Genomic DNA, 22,980 nt, shown 5'->3' on the forward strand with positions numbered 1-22,980 from the left:
AAAATATATTTTATATAGTTATTTTTGCACAGCTACGAAGACATTTTACAAGTTCAATAATAAGCTCTGTCAAAGTAATATTGGTTTAAGTGCATGCCACAACTTCAATTTATAATAAAGAGTTTAAAAAATAAATATCTATAAACAAAAGGTTTGGGGGAGCAGGGTGCCATTGACAATATTTTAATATGTATGTATGTTGAAATGGTTGCCATGTTTCCAGTATTGTGAGCTGTGTTTCCCATAATCACATAGTGTAATAGAATATTACTGCCATTCCCAACATAGGGAAATAAAATCCCACCGAGAAAACACTCAGGCCTGCTGGCTGTCATTGTAGCAGGGAACAGGAGGCACAGTTCAACATAGCTCTGGTCCAGGGTGGTAGAGCCCGTTTGAATGCACACTAAACGTCCTGGACCAGAGCAAAGTTAGACAATACATTTTAGAACCACATGTTTATACTGCATATACAGTATAAACGTCGACTCCAATTTAGTTTATTCCCAGAAAATCCTATTGCACAAATGATGTAAAGATCTAGTAATTTACAAGGCACACACAGGCAAACGACATATCATTCATTCATGAATAATCACCCTTGTTTAATCAAAAGTATGTAATAGAACTGTGCAGTGAACTGATTGTCAGTGATTACATTGTAAAAATTTGTCTTGATTCTGAAATGCCCCCTTCGCATTGAGGATTTCAAGTTGAAGGCCGACCACAGTACTGCAGGCATTGTTTCCAGAAAACAAGATCCCCCATTTATAGTGAATGGGGAAATGGGGATTTTTGTGGTAAATATTCGTGGATATAAAAACCTTTTCCAAACACAATCATGGTACATGATTTCTATTTCACTGGATGTATGTCTTTGAAGCAATTCCTTTAAAATCACACACAGACAAAGTTCTAAGGATCATTTAGTTGCTAATGATAGCCTGTAGTACCTGGTTGGCCTTCAACTTGAGGTTCTCCATGAGAGGGGGTAGTACTGAGCTAGCCTGCACCGTCACTTCCTAGAGTAGCTCAAACTGCGCATGCAATGTTTCCAAAAACTTCATGTATCAAGATGGCGACATGCTGAAATGACACTTCCTGATCATCAAATGCACCACTGAGTATTCTCATAGGAAACAATTGGGTGACCTCATTTTACAGTCTGCTTCAGAGTAAGGCATTACTGATTACTCGTACACCAATCCATCACTGAGTGGCAGTCCAACGGCCAATAGCGGTCTTCAGGCTTCTGTTGGGCATGACCAGAGTGGTTGGTAAAGGTAGGTTGGTCATGGGACTGGAGCGGTTCTTAGCGCTGATCCAACTCTCAATGGCCTCTCTCTCATAGGAATATCCATCTGTTGATTTCAGACACATTTTATACATCAGACATTGACATAATTACTTTTATAGGCTACGTACAGTATAACGTAATTTGGATATATATATATTTTATATAACAACATATATATTTCTTTTAACAATAACAAATTGGCTACGTTAGCATTGACAAACAAGGACATGTGCAGTTGGAAAGTATTCAGACCCCCTTACTTTTTCCATATTTTGTTACGTTACAGCTTTATTCTAAAAAACAATTCTTAGTCTACACACAATACCTCATAATGACAAAGCGAAAACAGGTTTTTCTAAATGTTTGCAAATGTATTAAAAATAAAAAACAAATACCTTATTTACATAAGTATTCAGACTCTTTGCTATGAGACTCGATATTGAGCTCAGGTGCATCCTGTTTCCATTGACCATCCTTGATGTCTCTACAACTTTAATGGAGTCTACCTGTGGTAAATTCAGTTGATTGGACATGATTTGGAAAGGCACACACACTCTAAATGTCCTTGAGTGGCCCAGCCAGAGCCCGGACTTGAACCCGATTGAACATCTCTGGAGAGACCTGAAAATAGCTGTGCAGCGACACGCCCCATCCAACCTGACAGAGCTTGAGAGGATCTGCAGAGAAGAATGCGAGAAACTCCCCAAATACAGGTGTGCCAAAGTTTGTAGCGTCATACCCAAGAAGACTCGAGGCTTTAATTGCTGCCAAAGGTGCTTAAACAAAGTACTGAGTAAAAGGTCTGAATCGTAAATCAGATATTTAATTTTTCTTTTTAAACACATTTGCAAAAATGTCTAAAAACCTGTTTTTGCTTTGTCATTCTGGGGCATTGTGTGTAGGTGGAGGGACATTTTTTAGAATAAGGCTGTAATGTAACAAAATGTGTAAAAAGTGAAGGGTTCTGAATATTTTCTGAATGCACTGTATGGTTGCGTTTAGACCGGCAACCCAACTTTTTTCCACTAATTAGTCTTGACAAATCTTTTCAAGTCAGATTTTTCAGAGCTGATCAGATTGGTCAAAAGGCCAATTAATGGAAAAAATACACAGCCTGTGAGACAGATGTTTTCATGCCCTCTCCCTCACCTGCAGCTATGACAGGGTCCTTCATCACCTCTCTGGTGATTGGACAGAGGAACTCATCTGGGGCGTCTAGTCCCGTCAACTCTGCCTTCAGAGCTTCCACCTTCCTCAGGACTTTACCACGGAGACCCACCGACTCTAGAAAAACAATGGCAACATACAAAACTATACTGGACAAAAATATAAAACGCAACACATAAAGTGTTGGTCCCATGTTTCAAGAGCTGAAATCAAAGAACCCAGAAATGTTCCATATGCACAAAAAAACGTATTTCTCTTAAATGTTGTGCACAAATTTGTTTACATCCCTGTTAGTGAGCATTTCTCTTTTGCCAAGATAATCCATCCACCTGACGTGTGGCATATCAACAAGCAGATTAAACAGCATGATCATTACACAGGTGCACCTTGTGCTGGGAGCGGGCAATTGTTAAATAAAAAATGTAAAAATACACAGGTGCAGCTTGTTCTGGAGACAAAGGGCCACTGAAATATGCAGTTTTGTCCCACAACACAATGCCACAGATGTGTCAAGTTGAGGGAGCGTGCAATTGGCATGCTGACTGCAGGAATGTCCACCACAGCTGTTGCCAGAGAATTGAATGTTAATTTCTCTACCATAAGTGTAACCACGCCAGCCCAGGACCTCCACATCCGGCTTCTTCACCTGTAGGATCGTTTGAGACCTGTCACCCGGACAGCTGATGAAACTGAAGAAGAGTTTTTCTGTCTGTAATAAAGCCCTTTTGTGAGGGAAAACTCATTCTGATTGTCTGAGCCTGTATAGATAAGTCATATTTATGGTTATTTGTGGTAGTAGTACATTTCCCTAGAAATTAACACAGCATGTGTGTGGACATTGGTGAAGGGTAAAGCCAAACTGAGGAACTGCCAGTGTCAGTGCTTCCATAAACAAGCCCTCATTATCTGTGCTAGGAAACCCAATGACAGCATCTACTGTTCAATAAAATGTGCAATCCTTTCTTCTGGCTTACCCCGATAAGAGACAGATGCATAAATCTGACTGGGATTCTCCTTCACCCATCTTCACAGAAACAAAAGGGTAATACTGATGATTCAAAGCCTGTAGACAGTTTTAAAGCTCTGCTTTTCAAAAGCAGCAGGCAACTGAACGTCATCCCTGAGGATCACTTGAATCTGTTATTGGTGTTGGAACTTGGAATTTTCCACAGGAAGAGAGATGGTTGCCAGGAAGATGTTCGCTATCACTTGGGGCACAGCAAAGCAACCGCTGCTCAATATAATTGTAACTCCTAAAGCTTACAGTTACCCAACGGAATAGGTTTGAATAGTGCATCTCCAGGCCCAGAGAAATGTGGTTTTCCGGTGGTGCCAGTATGTCGACAGCAGGTACCAGTAGGCCACTTTTATTTAGAGCAGCACGTCACCTTTCTGGCATGGTGAAACAGAGCCCCAGACACAATGACGTCTGCCTCCGTCCGCCTCTTGGCTGCATTGTAGATGATTCAGTTAGGGCCTCTGGGGAACAGAACTGAGCTGCAGTCTGAAAACGGCCTCATTGTCAGGCAGTTCGACAGGGTCTGGGATGTATACCAAGGAATGATCATCTCCCAAATCAGACGGTTTTGACTAGATGGTATACAGCTACGGACAGAAGTGACTTTTCGTAGCAGGTTAGGAGAATTAACGTAGCAGGTTAAGATAATTAGGTTAAGGTTAGGAAAAGGGTTAGGGTTAGCTAACATTCTCCCCGATGCGACCTGAACATACAACATTTTTACCGTAGCTTCATACCATCTAGCAGCAACCCAATCAGACCTCTTCCTGTGGAAGACCTTGCGCCTACATATGGAATGCTCTGTTTGTTAATCACAGTTCTGCCAGTGCCTAGTGACTTGGTGCTCAAGGGAAACAGATCTAAACACACACAAACACACACACACACACGTGCGCTTAGGCTAGGAACTGACAGAAAACTGTGTTGGTGGTGTGAAAGACAGAAACCCCAGCACCACATGACTTTAGTGTCTCTGTAGAGTTAATTAGCTAGCACCTGCAATCAGGGGCCCCATGAGACTATGGGGAGCAAACTCAACCAATGTGATTGGAGGAAACTCAGTGCAGATGCAGCACTATAGATAGATCGGGCAGTGCAATCACAAAAGGTCAAATCCCAGTGGGGAAAAGTGCTCAATCAAAATGTGTACGTCCAATCAGACTTGCTGAACCCATTAGTCATACAATTAACTAATGTGGATAAGGGAATTGCTCAACTCTGAGCAATATTTACAGTATCTTTCTTTGTGACTGCATTGCAGCAAATGGTGACATTCATGATTGCTTGCGAAATACACATTGTAACTTACCCTCACAATTTGCATATTGACAATCACAGGACCAAGACTACATTGGGATACATTGACAAACCACCATAAACCTGTAATGCAGCAGACTGAGGTTTGCTGTAGATGGGGATTGTTGTACCAGAAAAGCTAGTCCCTAGAGATAACACATGTCCTACTGTGCTGCACCGAGGTGCTGTTCTCTCTGTGGGTGTGATACAGAATTCACCCTAAACCCCTACAGCAGGGATCATCAACTAGGTTGCAGCCGTGGGACAATTTATTTATTGAGCGGATGGTCAGAGGGCCGGAACATAATTACAAATCATATGTAGACTTCATATTGACCGCAAGAAGCCAAAACAGATATATTTTACAAAAAAAAGTATAATTTCAAACCTTGCTTATATTTCGATACAATTACATACACAGTATCTTTCTATTATGCGTGGGAATACTTTGGAACAGATTTCCAAAATTAAAATCACTTGGTGTTTTTACAGTCTTTTATGTCCAACAAAAAAAAAAATGGGGGGTTGTCCGTTTTGGAACCCTCCTCTACAGAGATGTGGTGAAGAATCTAATTTATTTCACTGTATCCACAAACAGCATCTTCAGGAAATCCTACAGTAGGTTAGTGTGGACAGCAGAATGGAAAGGGGATTCATAGCAATGTATTGCTTCCTTAGTAACAATTCATCGGTAATGATTAATACTTATTCAGAAAACTATAGTCTTTATGGCACTATCTATTTCAATCATATCACAGTGAAGACACAGAGTAAACATGTAATTTTCTCTCTAACATTGATGGTTGAGGTAATAGCATGCCATAGAAAATGTAAGACACTAGGTCCTGTCCAAACTATTTTAACATCTAAGGTCATCTGATGGCTGATGGGAACTTGTCTGAAGCTAATTATATAAGCAAGTCATTTCCGATTGGACATTTTGGAAGTAGTAATGTCACACCTTGGCAGCCCCAAAGCAGATTACAATTTGATTTGGGGAGCATTGTGGGAATATTAGAAGCCAGATAAAAGCCTATGTGGCATGTATTCCATTCCAACAGAATTGCACAATCCAGAATAATCCTATGTATCCTGGGTCCCTTCATTACTAACGAGGAATGGAGATACCAGGTCACAGGTCAGACACAGGGGCGCCGCATGGCCGGGACATTTGGTACATTTTTTTCAATATTAAATTAATAAACTTTCATCATTAATATAATAATTTATTTACAATTGTACTAATAAAACTAAACGGTTTCTTTTTCACACCCTCTATTTACATGGTCCTGCCCCCAAACCAGGTGTGAACGGTACTTGCTAGCAGTGAATTGCGAGTGAGGAGTACCGCTGGAGCATCATGTCTCAGCTTCCTAAAGAAAAATCTGGTTTACAAAAACGAAAAGAAAGAAAAGACAGGAGAGAGGAAAGAAAGGGTGATACTGTCACCCAATTTTTCACAAAGAAAGATGGGTGTAGTCTGTGACTGGTGAAAATTAACCTGTTAGCAAATAGTGAAATAGGCTACTTTTGCTCCCCTAACATTAGTTACATAACATCTTCACAGGGTGTTTACATTTCACTCATCTTTTAGATGACATTTAATCATTGCAGGTAAACCTTTAGCAAGATATTCATACTAAATCAGTTGTCCCTGCCTGGTGTCAGGCCAAACAGATGCAGCCTCAGGCTCAGCAGCCCTGTCTCCCCATACCCCTGAACCAGCCCTGTCTCCCCATCCCCATACCCCTGAACCAGCCCTGTCTCCCAACTGAAAAAGAAGGTGAGCAGCATTGTGTTGAATGACATGTCAGTTGGCATAGTGCGTGGGAATTTCTTTTTTTATTATTATGAAAAAAATGAAAATGATTCAACCCTTTTTCAATGATAAGAATTCAAACACTAATTATTTTTCCACATAATGATCATTATATGAAACAAAAACAGCCTATAGACTGTATTGGATGCTGGACAGTTTGAAGCATTGAGTGACTCAGTCTGTATAAGTGACAGCCAATGTTAAAATAATACCTTCAAATCATATGGCCAAGGTAAGTCTCCATGGCTTTGATGCAGACTGAAATATGGTAGTTTACTGACATCTAGTGGTGGGAATATGCAACTGTAGGTAATTTGGGTCAATATTCTGCAGTTTTCAGTGCTGCTTAATTTTTTTCTGTGGTGCATGAAGTTGATTTAAGTCATTAAAGTAACTGAAATAGCAACTGAAATGTTGATTATGATGTTATTACAAATGTTATTATATTATAGGATATACTATCATTTGCGTCAAGCACACTACAGAGCCAGGACCCTCTTCAAGTGATACAGTTTTGTCATGGAGGAGTGTGGAAGTGGAGGAAGAGGTGAAAGACAGTGCCGGCAGTACCAATGACCAATCTGCTAGGCACGGCCCACTAGCTTTCTGAACGCCGTGAAATTTCCATCCCCAACTACAACCTTTTACATCAAGATAGAACTGCCAAAAGGGGTGGAGTTGCAATCTACTGCAGAGATAGCCTGCTGAGTTCTGTCATACTATCCAGGTCTGTGCCCAAACGGTTCGAGCTTCTACTTTTAAAAATCCACCTTTCCAGAAATAAGTCTCTCACTGTTGCCGCTTGTTATAGACCCCCTCAGCCCCCAGCTGTACCCTGGACACCATGTGAATTGATTGCCCCCCATCTATCTTCAGAGTTCATACTGTAAGGTGACCTAATCTGGGATATGCTTAGCACCCCGGCCGTCCTACAATCTAAGCTAGTTGCCCTCAATCTCATACAAATTATCAAGGAACCTACCAGGTACAACCATAAATCCGTAAACATGGGCACCCTCATAGATATCATCCTGACTAACCTGCTCTCTAAATACACCTCTGCTGTCTTCAACCAGGACCTCAGTGATCACTGCCTCAATGCCTGCGGTTAAACGACCACCCCTCATCACTGTCAAACGCTCCCTAAAACACCTCAGCGAGCAGGCCTTTCTAATCGACCCGGCCCGGGTATCCTGGAAGGATATTGACCTCATCCTGTCAGTAGAGGATGCCTGGTTGTTCTTTAAAAATGCTTTCCTCACCATCTTAAATGCCCCATTCAAAAGAATGTAGAACTAAGAACAGATATAGCCCTTGGTTGACTCCAGACTTGACTGTCCTTGACCAGCACAAAGACATCCTATGGCATACTGCATTAGCATCGAATAGCCCCCGCGATATGCATTTTTTCAGGGAAGTCAGAAAACAATATACACAGTCAGTTAGGAAAGTTAAGGCTAGCTTTTTCAAACAGAAATTTGCATCCTGTAGCACTAATTCCAAAAGGTTCTGGGACACTGTAAAGTCCATGGAGAATAAGAGCACTTCTTCCCAGCTGTCCACTGCACTGAGGCTAGGAAACACTGTCACCACCGATAAATCTACAATAATCGAGAATTTCAATAAGCATTTTTCTACGGCTGGCCATGCTTTCCACCTGGCTACCCCTACCCCGGCCAACAGCTATGCACCCCCCGCAGCAACTTGCCAAGGGCCCCCCACTTCTCCTTCCGCCAAATCCAGATAGGTGATGTTCTGAAAGAGCTGCAAAATCTGGTTCCCTACAAATCAGCTGGGCTAGACAATCTGGACCCTCTCTTTATAAAATTATCTGCCGAAATTGTTGCAACTCCGTATAACTAGGCTGTTCAACCTCTCTTTCGTATCATCTGAGATCCCTAAAGATTGGAAAGCTTCCGCGGTCATCGACCTCTTCAAAGGGGGAGACACTCCAGACCCAAACTGTTATTGACCTATATCCATCCTGCCCTGCCTTTCTAAAGTCTTCAAAAGCCAAGTTAACAAACAGATAACCGACCATTTCGAATCCCACCATATCTTCTCCACTATGCAATCTGGTTTCCGAGCTGGTCATGGGTGCACCTCAGCCACTCAAGATCCTAAAAGATATCATAACCGCCATAGATAAAAGACAGTACTGTGCAGCCGTTTTATCGACCTGGCCAAGGCTTTCGACTCAATCACTGCATTCTTATCGGCAGACTCCATAGCCTTGGTTTCTCAAGTGACTGCCTTGCCCGGTTTACCAACTACTTCTCAGATAGAGTTCAGTGTGTCAAATTGGAGGGCCTGTTGTCCGGACCTCTGGCAGTCTCTATGGGGGTGCCACAGGGTTCAATTATCGGGCCGACTCTTTTCTCTGTATATATCAATGATATCGCTCTTGCTGCTGGTGATTCTCTGATCCACCTCTACGCAGACAAAACCATTCTGTATACATCTGGCCCTTCCTTGGACACTGTGTTAACAAACCTCCAAACAAGCTTCAATGCTATACAACACTACTTCCGTGGCCTCTAACCGCGCTTAAATGCTAGCAAAACTAAATGCATGCTCCACAACAAATTGCTGCCCCCACCCACCCGCCCGCCAAGCATCACTACTCTGGACGGTTCTGACTTAGAATATGTCGGACAACTACAAATACCTAGGTGTCTGGTTAGACTGAAAACTCTCCTTCCAGACTCACATTAAGCATCTCCAATCCAAAACGAAATCTTGAAATCGGCTTCCTATTTCGCAACAAAGCCTCCTTCACTCATGTTGCCAAACATACCCTCGTAAAACTGACTATCCTACTGATCCTTGACTTCGGCGATGTCATTTACAAAATATCCTCCAACACTCTACTCAGCAAAATGGATGTAGTCTATCACAGTGCCATCCGTTTTGTCACCAAAGCACCATATACTACCCACCACTGCGACCTGTACGCTCTCGTTGGCTGGCCCTCGCTACATATTCGTTGCCAAACCCACTGGCTAAACGGTCATCTTTGCTAGGTAAAGTCCCACCTTATCTCAGCTCACTAGTCACCATAGCAACACCCACCCGTAGCACGCGCTCCAGCAGATATATTTCACTGGTCATCCCCAAAGCCAACTCCTCCTTTGGTCGCCTTTCCTTCCAGTTCTCTGCTGCCAATGACTGGACACTTATATCTCCCTCTCTAACTTTATGCATCAGCTGTCAGAGCAGCTTACCGATCACTGTACCTGTACACAGCCCATCTGTAAATAGCATACCCAACTACCTCATCCCCATATTGTTTTTTTCTTGTTGATCTTTTGCACCCCAGTATCTCTACTTGCACATCATCATCTGCACATCTATCACGCCAGTATTAATACTAAATTGTAATTATTTCGCCACTGTGGCCTATTTATTGCCTTACCTCCCTAATCTTACTACATTTGCACACACTGACATATATTTTTCTATTGTGTTATTGACTGTACGTTTTCTTATCCCATGTGTAACTCTGTGTTGTTTGTGTCGCACTGCTTTGCTTTATCTTGGCCAGGTCGGAGTTGTAAATGAGAACTTGTAATCAACTGGCCTACTTGGTTAAATAAGGGTGAAATAAAAAGAAAATACGTTTTTTTTAAATGCAGATGATGAGGGAAGGTGCACAGAGAGAAGGTGCACAGAAAGAGACAAACAAATTGAGGATGTTGAAAAACAAGCTGATCAGTGACTTTGCTAGCAAGAAGGCTCACTCTTTGCGAGTAAAGCTGAGCATGGGCCAGTGATAACTGTTAAATGGCATGGCTATGGGTATCGGATCACTACACGCGATGCCCACAGGCATGATAATGTTCATTTATTTGAATTGAAGAGGTTATTCATTCATGTTCAGAGAACTTTCCATTCAAGAATTGTACCATTAGCATTACATTTAGACTGTAAAAGATGGCCTTTAGCACATTTCCTATAGAGGGTATCAGTCTTGCATCAAATAGTGAATTCCACTGAATGCAGAATGTTGCGTGCAGGTCTGCACAGTGTTATATTTTCACAGCTCACTGTCAGTAAACGTTGTACAGTAAATATTAGACTAAAAGAGAGTTGCAAGCCTGCAAAGGTAGAGTTATTTAAAGTGTTGAATGGGTCGATTGGGTTCTGGAGGTGTGTGGTTACAGCAATTGCGCAGGGTTGGTGTGGCCTGTGGTGGTGGGGCCCAATGTGATATCTTTTCATGGGGCCCAAAACCCCTGCCGGGGCCCCTGGTGAGACATGCCTGGGATCTGTGTGTTGTGTTGTAGGTAGGGTGGCAAAAGGGTTTTACAGAAATCATAGTTGGAGGATTGTGGATGTCCTGATTCCGGGAATCTTCCAACCCGCAGAGTTTCCCCGCTGCAACCACTGTTAAACTGTTGCCACACCCACATTTTTTACTAAATTAATCTGGATGGAAAAACACCTTCAGTGTAAATTTAAATGACTAGAAGCAGTCAGAAAATTTGTAGAAAATATAATTTACATACATATCTATTTACATTAGAGATATATATATATATATAATCTTTGAGAACTACAAATCACCAGAATAAAAGCTAAAACGATTAAACCAATAAATAAAATGATTTTCCGAGTACTTTTGGCATGGCTGGATTACCGACCGAGCACGCAGAGCACATGCTTAGGGTCCCTGATTAGGGTCCCCATTGATTTGGTTACAATGTTTGAGCATAAGAATACAGAATTAGCCATTGCAAAATGTGCAGAACTGCAGGAAATTAGCTTTCACGCTGCAACATTACCTGTCAGCTCTTCTCAAACTCCTACAACAAAAAGTATCCCCCCCCATACCCCACCTTTGCAAAAAAATATATAGGAGAAACACTGAACCCGGGTTTCTGGAAAATCTGGTAATTTGGGGAACGTTACCAGAATTTTGCAACCCTAGTTGTGAATTCCATGTCCTTACCAATGCTTAGCTCTGAGGCCAGGGTCTCCTTGGTCAGACAGAGCAGCTCAGGCCCGTCTATGTTATTGGTTGTGAAGGTTGTGACCAGCTCTTCCAGACCCTCCTCGCTCAGCCAGGCCAACACATCCTCCTCGGACCAGTCGCTCACCAGCAGCCTGGAGTGACCTGACAGCTTCCTTCCTGCTCCTGTGGGACACACACAAACACAGGAAGGGAGGAAGGGCCTTCCCACATGCCCCCTCCTTGAGTCCTTCACCCCCGCCGTCTCCTGCAATACTACTTATCAGATCCCTACAAACACATACCACACATCCCACACAAAGAAGACCTTCCATCAGTGCTGATAGCAAATGACCAACCAGTGATTCCTAACCTGTCACCAAACTATACATCCTCTTTTTATCAACAGTGCATTAAATCACATTTGCATGCCCTGGGAATATTTATCAGCTTCGGAGCCTCCCTCCCCCCGACAAGGTTGTGTTTTTCTGGCCTTTGCAGGCACACTGTTCGTCAGAGGCAACCTTCACATGACATTGTGCGAGCGGCTATCATTTTTCATGTATCGTCAAGATAAAACGCACAGTGTTGTGTACTGCGCTTGCTAATGACACCACGTAGGAAATGTAAAGCATGGAGTGTTTATCATTAAGCAGCTGAGTGATATTTCACATTAACGTGGCATTGTTCGCTTTTCCTCACCTCTCTCGCTCCCTTCACGTCACCCTCCATCTCTCGCTATCTGTTATCCCAGTCATTCACAATCGTTTCCTTGCCCCTCAGGCCAAAATACCACTGACTTCCCCACTGAATTTCCCTCTCAGAAGCATACATGTGGATGGAGGCTTAATGATGTTATGTGAAACAGCACCAACACTATCAACCAAAATGCACCAGAACAGTAAGTGGCCTCTTATCAAATCTGCCTGCACTGTACGGTAACACCTCCCCCTTCACAGTCCCACAGAGATGGGAATCTGAGGCTGCATCCCAAATGGCACCCTACAGACCTAGTCAAAAGTAGTGCACTCTATTTGGGACTCAGGGGAAGGTCATGTCAATATCCTTGAAGCTTCTGGGAGCCTAGCTGACTGGGGGTGTTTAGGGAAGCTCTGCCAAGAGAGGGTTCTTTTTTTATCTGGAAAGGTTCCACTCTTGAACTGGCTCCTCCTCGTCATCTGTCACTTTACAAGTCCTCATCGTTTATTTTAATGCCTCCTCCAGACATTTCATCCATTTATTGGCCCAGCATCTGGCTCCAGCTCCCCTACGTACAGATCTAGGATCAGCTCCCCTAATCCTAACCCCATTAGTGGGGTAAATGCTAAACTAACCAAAGATCAGCATCTGTGGCCAGTATCTGGAGACTTCTGCTCCTGACCGTCCCATCGTGCACTGGAACGAATGAGAAGACATTTCTCTGTGTGTTCTTACCTTGGCACGAGGGGTTCCTGGGTTGAGCTAGAAGTCACAAGAAAACGCAAGATGAATCACATTCAAAGGAGATTGTGTACACAGAGCAAGAGGGAGAGCTTGGAATGTGCTCCGTCAACATGCCTACTCTCAGAAGGAAACCCTCTGTTGAATACTCTAGTCTAGCTTGGCCCCCTGATGTCTGCAGACACGGCTTCATTTCCTGAGTGTTTACGACATTTCACCTGATTTATCTCTGTCTCTCCATTGGGCCCTCTGCAAGTGTGGCACTGTGGGGCTTAGAGGTTAAACAAGGTCATTATGGATCGCATCACCTAGGTTCAGAGCCAGCCTGCTAATGACCATTAAAGGGGGGGAAAAAATAAAATAATAATTCTACTTCCTATTCATCATCTCCAGCACCACCCAAACATCAAATGGGCAGTTTATGTTTTGTAGTAGAAAATATAGAAGATAAGTGTTTCCCATGACATCATGGGTGTGCATCATGTGATGTTAACCAACTGCATACAAATTGTCTAGAAACTGGTTGATGATGTAATTGGAAACACATCTTCCTCTATATTTTTTTACTTTTAGTCTGGCCCTGTCAGCAGAGCACGCACAGTACTCCTCCTCCAGCTCTCCCAGAAGAGCTTCTCCCGCTGGGGCTACATTCACACTACACTCCCTGTGGAACTGGCTGCCTGGCTCACACAAAATGGCTGCTGGGCTTTGATTGGTACATTAGAGTACAGCAGGCTACTACCTACCCTGCCCGCTATCTCTATCTGCTATCCTCCACACGTTGACCTTCTTGTCCATGGAGCCAGTAGCTATCCAGGGCAGGGTTGGAGAGAAGGCACAGGCTGTCACAAAGCTAAGAGAGGGAGGCACGGGAATTCAGTGTCTTTGATGCATGCAATTCCAGTGAGTTATCAAATGTCAGAGAGTAACAGGCAGGTCATGCTGGTACCTCTCATGGCGTTTCAAAGTGTGAAGGAGGACTCCATCGCTCTACAAAGGAAGAGATGAACAAAAATTGACAAAGAAGAATGTCTGGCATTTCTCACTGTTTAGAGACTGTGATTTGTACACGGGAAGCAGTGGTGTTAGTGTGGACGGATACATCTGTTTAAAAAGCAAAACAACTTACTAAGACCACACCCAAGATTGTGTTTTACATACCGCATTGTACACGGTCACCGTTTTATCCACTGAGCTGTTGAAGAACACGTAAGAGTGATTACATGTATTTATTTTTCTCAACAGCTCATCAGTACAAGATACAAACAAATTGTATTTTCCCATTATGTGCAGAAAATAAGCAAAAACTGCTACTTCACTAAACAAACACGAGCATGAATGAGATTGAAGCCTCACTCAGAGCAGAATGTTGTAACAGAGTAGAGAGTAGAGCCCCCTAGTGGTACAATAGGATAACAGCAGTATTTAAAAGCAGCAATGGATGTTTCTACCTGATTATACCAACAGAGGCTTATTCCTACTGAATAGGGATGTATAGAATTATTTGGTCACACCTTACATTACAGTGATGCTATGACTGTAATTATTCCTGTAAGTACCCTAGAGTAGCATTAAGGCTATGCCAAAATGAGTGTTAGGGTAGTCCCCACTGGGTACAGACGTCAAAGCATATTCCACTTTGGTTCAACGTAATGTCATTGAAATGATGTGGAAACAACGTTGATTCAACCAGTGTGTGCCAAGTGGGTCTGGTCTAAGGCGTTCGTGCGGCTTGCGTTAGGATAGCTCTGGTCCAGGGTGTTCATGCAGCTCGCCACCCGCACAAAACGCCCTGGACCAGAGCTATGGTTAGGGTTAAGGGTCATGAGAGGACTAACATCAGAGCATACATGGAGGACGGACGGTCTTACCCTGAGACAAGCAGCTCACCATCAGAAGAGAAGGCACAGGAGAGCACAGGGGCCGACTGACCAGTCAGAGTGTGGAGCAGCTTCATCTCACAGGCTGGGAATCAATAACACACAAAGACCTCATGTAGAGAAGACCTCGCACCCACTGGCTGTGTGTCACACTGACCACCCCTCTGAACATCCCTGGAACCCTTCCCATGACCACAAACACAGTTGGATTAACAACTGACTGTTAATTTAGGATTTGGCTACACACACACACACACACACACACACACACATACACACACTACATTCCAATTCAGTAATGCCACATTGTGTTTGCAGGTTGACAACTGAGCACTGTGGTAAGGCTGTTGTCCCTTTTCAAATTCATCTTATCTACATGACATTCTTTCCCTGCTGGCAAGTCACTCAAAATCTCTAATTGCTTCTTTTTAATTGAGCCTTTACAGGCTGAGTAAGTAGTGATGGCCATGTGGCTATTAAAATTCACAGTGAATGAAGAGATAAAGATAGAAATGTTTTTTTTCTTTCTAAAACACACAACAACAACAAAAAACGCTACAGGACAATTAAGGAGGAAACGCATGAATAATAACACATTGGCTACAGGAAGCAGAAGCAGAATGCCAGTTGAATTGAAAGGTTACTGACACAAAAGAGAACTGAAAAATTATGACAATAAAAATTCCACCCATGCGGCTAAGCCCATCTGCAAAGGACAATTTCCTGGGAATGTGGAACAATAACCAGGCGAGGCACAGCACCAGGGCCTGTACTTTGCAGCAGGCGGCCTATTCTGCAGCCTGTGAGAGGTGCGTGTTCTCTGGTTTCATTCCCTGTGTTTCTGTGTGCTCCCTTCAGTGTCCTGTGTCTGCTGCTCTAGGACAAAGGCACCACAACACATCCATGTGGAACACCACTCTGGACACACGGCTCACCCAGGAACAGCTGTTTCGGATGATCTCCTCATGTGTAGTTCCCACCGTGAAGCATGGAGGAGGTGGTGCGGGGTGGTGACACTGTCTGTGATTTTATGGCATGCTTAACCAGCATGGCTACCACAGCATTCTGCAGTGATATGCCATCCCATCTGGTTTGGGTTTAGTGGGACTATCATTTGTTTTTCAATAGGACAATGACCCAACACACCTCCAGGCTGTGTAAGAGCTATTTGACCAAGAAGGAGGGTGATGGAGTGTTGCATCAGATAACCTGGCCTGCACAATCACCCGACCTCAACCCAATTGAGACGGTTGGTGATGAGATGGATCGCAGAGTGAAGGAAAAGCATCCAACAAGTGCTCAGCATGTGTAGGAACTCCTTCAAGACTGTTGGAAAAGCATTCCAGGTGAAGCTGGTTGAGAGAATGCCAAGAGTGTGCAAAGCTGTCATCAAGGAAAAGGGTGGCTACTTTCTTGGTTACTACATAATTCCATGTGTGTTATTTCATAGTTTTGATGTCTTCACTATTATCTTACAATACAGAAAATAGTAAAAATAAAGAAAAACTTTGTGTGTCCAAACTTGACTGGTACCGTATATATACAGATATACACACATCTAGAACAGAGACCAGCATATTGGACTCTTTAACTAGTATGTGTTGAAAATACCGTAAACAGACTTTAAACAAAGTTTGGATACATTTATTAAAATGTTCATATGGAAAGGTACTGATGCGGTTTGTTCTAAACTAATGCAATTATTTTTTTCAGTTCAGATAATTCAAGGTTGTTGATGCTGCTCCCTATCTTTTCGAGAGAGAGAGAAGAGAGAGTGAGAGAGAGAGAGAGACTGGGGTGAATGGAGGCCAGGCCAGCTTACCTGCTGCACCATGCTGAGATACGATCCATACCTTCAGTTGACTGTCCTGTCCACAGGAGGCCAATCGAAACTCGACCGAACTGAAATCTGTGGAGCAGAGGAACAAACGCGGCACATTGGCCCTCCATCAGAATAACAATGTTAACTTGTTTACAAACCAGGCAATAACCCTCATAATAAAACCCCATCACAATAGGAGGACACAAATGGTTGTTGCCTATCATTTGAAGTGCTGGGCAACATTGATAATACATTTCAGGCAATTTCTAGAATTCAACTCTGACAATCTTAAATGGATTGCATTGATAATAGGAACTCATGTTAATGATTGATTAAAGAGTAAATAAATGTTTCACCAGTTTAATAAATGATTAGCTGAGAGCGGGTGGAACATCTAAAAAGACTGTAGGAAATAAATACAAATACTGATCTACAGTGTCTTCAGAAAGTATTCATACCCATTGACTCATTCCACATTTCGTTGTGTTACAGCCCAAATTCAAAATCAATATATATAGTTTTCCCCCTCACTCATTTACACACCCCGTAATGACAAAGTGAAAAAAAATTTTTTTGCAATTTTTGAAAATTTACAAAAAATGTCATATAGAAATATCTCATTTACATAAGTATTCAAACCCCTGAATCAATACAGTACATGTTAGAATTACATTAGGCAGTGATTACAGCTGTGAGTCTTTCTGGGTAAGTCTAAGAGCTTTGCAAACCTGGAATGTACACTATTTCACAATATTCTTTAAAAAAATATTCAAGCTCAAGTTGGTTGTTGGTCATTGCTAGATAGCCATTTTCAAGTCTTGCCATAGATTTTCAAGCCGATTTAAGTCAAAACTTGAACTTGGACACTCAGGAACATTCAATGTTGTCTTGGTAAGCCTTGTATTTTAGGTTATTGTGCTGCTGCAAAGGTGAATTTGTCTCCCAGTGTCTGTTGGAAAGCAGACTGAACCAGGTTTCCTCTAGGATTTTGCCTGTGCTTAGCTCTATTACATGTATTTTTATCCTAAAAAAACTCCCTAGTACTTGCCGATGACAAACATACCCATAACATGATGCAGCCACCACCATGCTTGAAAATATGAGTGGTACTTAGTGATGAGTTGTGTTGATTTGTCCCAAACATAATGCTTTGAATTCAAGACCAAGTTAATTTCTTTGCCACATTTTTTGCAGTTTTACTTTAGTGCCTTGTTGCAAACACGATGCATGTTTTGGAATATTTTGATTCTGTAAAGGCTTTCTTCTTTTTACTCTGTCATTTAGGTTAGTATTGTGGAGTAACTACAATGTTGTTGATCCATCTTCAGTTTTCTCCTATCACAGCCATTAACAACTCTATAACTGTTTTAAAGTTAGTTGGAGGTTGGAGACATATCTCCCTCACTAACTTTAAGCGTCAGCTGTCAGAGCAGCTTACCGATCGCTGCGGCTGTACACAGCCCATCTGTAAATAAATCCAACCAACTACCTACCTCATCAGTATTTGTACTTGCACATCCTCATCTGCACATCTATCACTCTATCAATTGCTAAATTGTAATTACTTTGCCACTATTGGCCTATTTATTGCCTCACCTCCTTACTTCACTGTATACAGATTTGTCTATTGTGTACGTTATCCATGTCGTGTGTTGTTGTTTTTGTCGCACTGCTTTGCTTTATCTTGGCCAGGTCGCAGTTGTAAATGAGACTTCAACTGGCCTACCTGGTAAAAGGCCTCCACAATCAACCGATCTCAACCCAATTGAGATGGTTTGGGATGAGTTGGACCGTAGAGTGAATGAAAAACCCAGGCCAAACCCGGGCGACACTGGGCCAATTGTTCAATGCCCTATGGGACTCCCAATCACGGCTGGATGTGATGCAGCCTGGATTTGAACCAGGTACTGCAGTGACACCTCTTGCACTGAAATGCAGTGTCTTGGACAACTGCGCCACTCAGGAGCCTAGTATATGTGGGAACTCCTGTTGGAAAAGCATTCCAGGTGAAGCTGGTTGAGAAAATGTGGCTACTTTGAATCTAAAATATATTTTGATTTGTTTAACACTTTTTGTCACTCCATGATTCAATGTGTTATTTCATAGTTTTGATGTCTTCACTATTGTTATACAATATAGAAAATAGTCAAAATAAAGAAAAACCCATGAATGAGTAGGTGTGTCCAAACCTTTGACCGGTACTGTATGTGTGTTTTTTCCTTACACATGATACCTCAACTGGGCACTATCCCAATTTGTTGAAGAGAACAGTGACTCAATGAGAGGATCAGGGAATGAGGTAACTATGCTGTGCTCATCTTACCAATGTCAAACTGGGGTGCAAAATGGCAGCAGGCCACCCCCATATCATGGGCATCCCTCTGTGCATAGAGCTGCTTCATGTCCAAATCCCACACTTTGATATCTCCAGATGTACATCCTGTCACAAACATCTGACCACACGGAGTGAAGCAGCACGCCATCACCGTGGCCTCTGTCACGGCCTTAGATCTGGGAAGTTGAACAGTGGAATATGACGTACCATTTTAAAGAGTAGGCCTATATACACGTATTAGGTTGGAGAAATGAGGACAAGCAATACAATGCTTTATTCAAGATTGGACACACCTACTCATTCAAGGGTTTTTCTTTATTTTACTATTTTCTGCATTGTAGAATAATAGTGAAGACATCAAAACTATTAATTAACACATATGGAATCATGTAGTAACCAAAAAAAGTGTTAAACAAATCAAAACATAGATTATTCCAATTAGACACCCTTTTCCTTGATGGCAGCTTTGTACACTCTTGGCATTTTCTCAACCAGCTTCACCTGGAATGCTTTTCCAACAATCTTGAAGGAGTTCCCACAAATGCTGAGAACTTATTGGCTGCTTTTCCTTCATTCTGCAGTCCAACTCATCCCAAATCATCTTAATTGGGTTGAGGTCGGGTGATTGTGGAGGCCAGGTCATCTGATGCAACACTCCATCACTCTCCTTCTTGGTCAAATAGCCCTTACACAACCTGGAGGTGTGTTGAGTCATTGTCGTGTTGAAAAAAAAAGATTGTCTCACTAAGCCCAAACCAGATGGGATGGACTATCGCTGCAGAATGCTGTGGTATCCATGCTGGTTAATTGGGCCTTAAATTCTAAATAAATCACTGACACTGTCATCAGCAAAGCACCCCCACACCATCACACCTCCTCCACCATGCTCCACGGTGGAAACCACACATGCGGAGATCATCCGTTCACCTACTCTGCATCTCACAAAGACACAGCGGATGGAACCAAAAATCTCCAATATGGACTCATCAGACCAAAGGACAGATTTCTACCGGTCTAATGTCCATTGCTCGTGTTTCTTGGCCCAAGCAAGTCTAATTTTTATTGGTGTCCTTTAGTGTTTTTTTTTTGCAGCAATTCGACCATGAAGTCCTGGTTCACGCAGTCTCCTCTGAACAGTTGATGTTGAGATATGTCTGTTACTTGAACTCTATGAAGAATTCATTTGGGCTGCAATCTGTGGGGCAGTTAACTCTAATAAACATATCCTCTGCGGCAGAGGTAACTGTGGGTCTTCTTTTCCTGTGGCAGTCCTCATGAGAGCCAGTTTCATCATAGCGCTTGATGGTTTTTGCAACTGCACTTGAAGAAACGTTCAAAGTTCTTGACATTTTCCAGATTAACTGACCTTCATGTCTTAAAGTAATGATGGACTGTTGTTTCTCTTTGCTTATTTGAGCTGATCATGCCATAATATGGACTTGGTCTTTTACCAAATAGGGCTATCCCCACCTACCTTGTCACAACACAACTGATTGGCTCAAACGCATTAAGAAGGAAAGACATTCCACAAATGAACTATTAACAAGGCACACCTGTTCATTACAATGCATTCCAGGTGACTACCTCATGAAGGTGGCTGGGAGAATGCCAAGTGTGCAAAGCTGTCATCAAGGCAAAGGGTGGCCACTTTGAAGAATCTCAAATATATTTTGATTTAACACTTTTTTGGTTACTACATGATTCCATGTGTTATTTCATAGTTTTGATGTCTTCACTATTATTCTACAATGTAGAAAATACTAAAAAATAAAGAAAAACCTTTGAATGGTACAATGCAATATAGGGATTTGTCTCATGATCTATAACCTACTTGCGTAATTTCTTAGAGTGGAAATCCCAAAGGGCCAAGGTTCCATCTGATGCCCCTGACAGCAGGAGAGAGGAGTCGGGAGACAGTGAGCACACCCTGACTGGGCTGCCTCCAGGATGTTCAAATTTCGTCTTTACCTCACCTGTTGCCATACTCCAAATGATAGTTAAAGCGTCTGTGGAACAGGTGAACAGGTAGGTGCCACATACACTGAAACTGCAGCAGTGAACTCCATAGCGATGGCCTGACAGAGGCGAAAACGGCAACTCCGAGAAGTCATTGGTGTTATAGATGCGTATGGTCTTATCCCCGGAGCAAGTCGCCAGTAGTGTGGGGGAGAACGCGCACCAATATACTTCATCTCGATGGTCCTGGAGCGTGCAGATTAATGACACCATTTTGTCACGGTAGATGCTCTTCCTGTAAATAAAAGTGACCAACCTTAGTTTACACTAGGTGGCGCAAATCACCCAGGCATTAACGGAACCGAAATTCTGTATGTATATCACTGGATATAGAATAATACACCAAAATCAGGTAGGTAGGTACTACTTTCATGTGTGCAGGTGTTAAATCAGACAAAGGCGTTTTGTTACTGATAGTTTTAGATTTGTCAATATTAACAATATGAATCTTTGAAAACAGTCTTACCTTTCTTTACCTGTTATCAGATGACCTTGTGCTGTTGGTGACAGGTGGCGCTTACCTTTTGTACACAATAAACCTCATGACCGATTGCTCAACACGTGACATTGGAAGTTGTTATATGACACTGGAAAATGTCCTTGTATTTACGAACATGTTTCTCAAATATCCAATTGACTCTTTCGAGGTAGAAAGGAGTTGGAGCACTTAATAAAATTTAAAAAGCAGAGATGTAGTTATTTTAGCTCACTTTAATCCATTGTACAGGATGCGGGCAGGTGACTGACGTTGACGTCAAGAGTGACTTGAGCCATTGCACTTCCTATTTACAGTGTAGTGGCCCATTGAGACAGTGTAAGAAAATAAAATGTTTCAAGGTAAATGACAAATTATAGAACAAAATAATACGAGAAAGTCTCGTTGAGTCTCGTTAATCAATAGGCCTTGTCGATACTGATACACTGAACAAAAATATAAATGCACCAAGTATTGGTCCCATGTTTCACGAATTGAAATAAAATAATCCAGAAATTGTCAATGCACACTCAAATGTTGTGCACATTTTTTTTACATCCTTGTTAGTGAACATTTCTCCTTTGCCAAGGTAATCCATCCACATGACAGGTGTGACATATCAAAAAGCTGATTAAACAGCATGATCATTATTACACACGTGCATCTTTTGCCGAGGACAAAAGGCCACTCTAAAATGAGTAGTTTTGTCACACCACAGATGTCTCAAGTGTTGAGGGAGTGTGCAATTGGCATGCTGACTGCAGGAATGTCCTTACCAGAGAATTGAATGTTAATTTCTTAACCATAAGCCGCCTCCAACAATGTTAAAGAATTTGACAGTACGTTCAACAGGCCTCTCAACCGCAGTTTGCTGATGTCAAGGTTGTGAACAGAGTGCCCCATGGTGGCAGTGGGGTTATGGTATGGGCAGGTAGAAGCTACTGACAACTTGCAATTGCATTTTATCAATGGCCATTTGAATGCAGAGATACAGTGACAAGATCCTGAGGCCCATTGTTGTGCCTTTCTTCCGTCACCATAGTCTCATGTTTCAGCATGATAATGCTGATCATTCCTAAAATCTGAAAATGTCAAGTTCTTCAATAGCCTGCATACTCACCAGACATGTCACCAATTGAGCATGTTTGGGGTGCTCTGGATCGACATGTACGACAGCGTGTTCTAGTTCCAGCCCATGTTCAGCAATTGTACACAGCTATTGAAGAGTGGGACAACATTCCACAGGCCACAATCAACAGCCTGATCAACTCAATGTGAAGATGTCACACTGTATGAGGCAAATGTCGGTCACACCACATACTGACTGGTTTTATGATCCATGCACCTACCGTGTCTTATCTGTGACCAATAGATGCATATCTGTATTCCCAGTCATGTAAAGTCCATAGATTTAGGCCCAATGAATTGATTTCAATTGACCGATTTCCTTATATGAATTGTAAC

The 22,980-nt window shown here is 42.4% G+C and overlaps 1 protein-coding gene across 3 annotated transcripts; it reads right to left on the reverse strand.

Annotated features, from left to right (window-relative positions):
* Window positions 1-575: 575 nt before the first annotated feature.
* LOC112235870 (WD repeat, SAM and U-box domain-containing protein 1) lies at window positions 576-21,638 on the reverse strand. Of its 3 annotated transcripts, none has more exons than XM_024404421.2 (12): window positions 21,508-21,638; window positions 20,857-21,276; window positions 19,014-19,201; window positions 16,691-16,777; window positions 14,860-14,953; window positions 14,150-14,183; window positions 13,938-13,978; window positions 13,735-13,841; window positions 12,983-13,009; window positions 11,549-11,734; window positions 2,447-2,581; window positions 576-1,361 (listed from the first exon to the last, which is right to left on the reverse strand). In XM_024404421.2, exons 2-12 carry the CDS (start codon window positions 21,252-21,254, stop codon window positions 1,210-1,212), a joined length of 1,449 nt encoding a protein of 482 aa, XP_024260189.1. In that variant the 5' UTR covers window positions 21,255-21,276; window positions 21,508-21,638; the 3' UTR covers window positions 576-1,209. The 3 variants fall into 3 exon arrangements, with proteins under 3 accessions (XP_024260189.1, XP_024260197.1, XP_024260203.1); XM_024404429.2 differs by having other exon boundaries at window positions 21,518-21,596; XM_024404435.2 differs by lacking the exon at window positions 12,983-13,009.
* Between the last annotated feature and the right edge of the window lie 1,342 nt (window positions 21,639-22,980).

This window comes from Oncorhynchus tshawytscha, linkage group LG03, assembly GCF_018296145.1.
Source record: "Oncorhynchus tshawytscha isolate Ot180627B linkage group LG03, Otsh_v2.0, whole genome shotgun sequence".
Lineage (NCBI taxonomy): Eukaryota > Metazoa > Chordata > Actinopteri > Salmoniformes > Salmonidae > Oncorhynchus > Oncorhynchus tshawytscha.

Excerpts from the sequence above, each read along its gene's own strand:
- LOC112235870 (XM_024404421.2), bottom strand. The coding sequence starts at position 21,254 with ATGGTGTCATTAATCTGCACGCTCCAGGACCATCGAGATGAAGTATAT. Across the intron at positions 14,184-14,859 it reads GGTGAGCTGCTTGTCTCAGG|CTCAGTGGATAAAACGGTGA; the intron begins GTAAGACCGTCC and ends GTTCTTCAACAG. Across the intron at positions 13,979-14,149 it reads CGGTGACCGTGTACAATGCG|AGCGATGGAGTCCTCCTTCA; the intron begins GTATGTAAAACA and ends CTTCCTTTGTAG.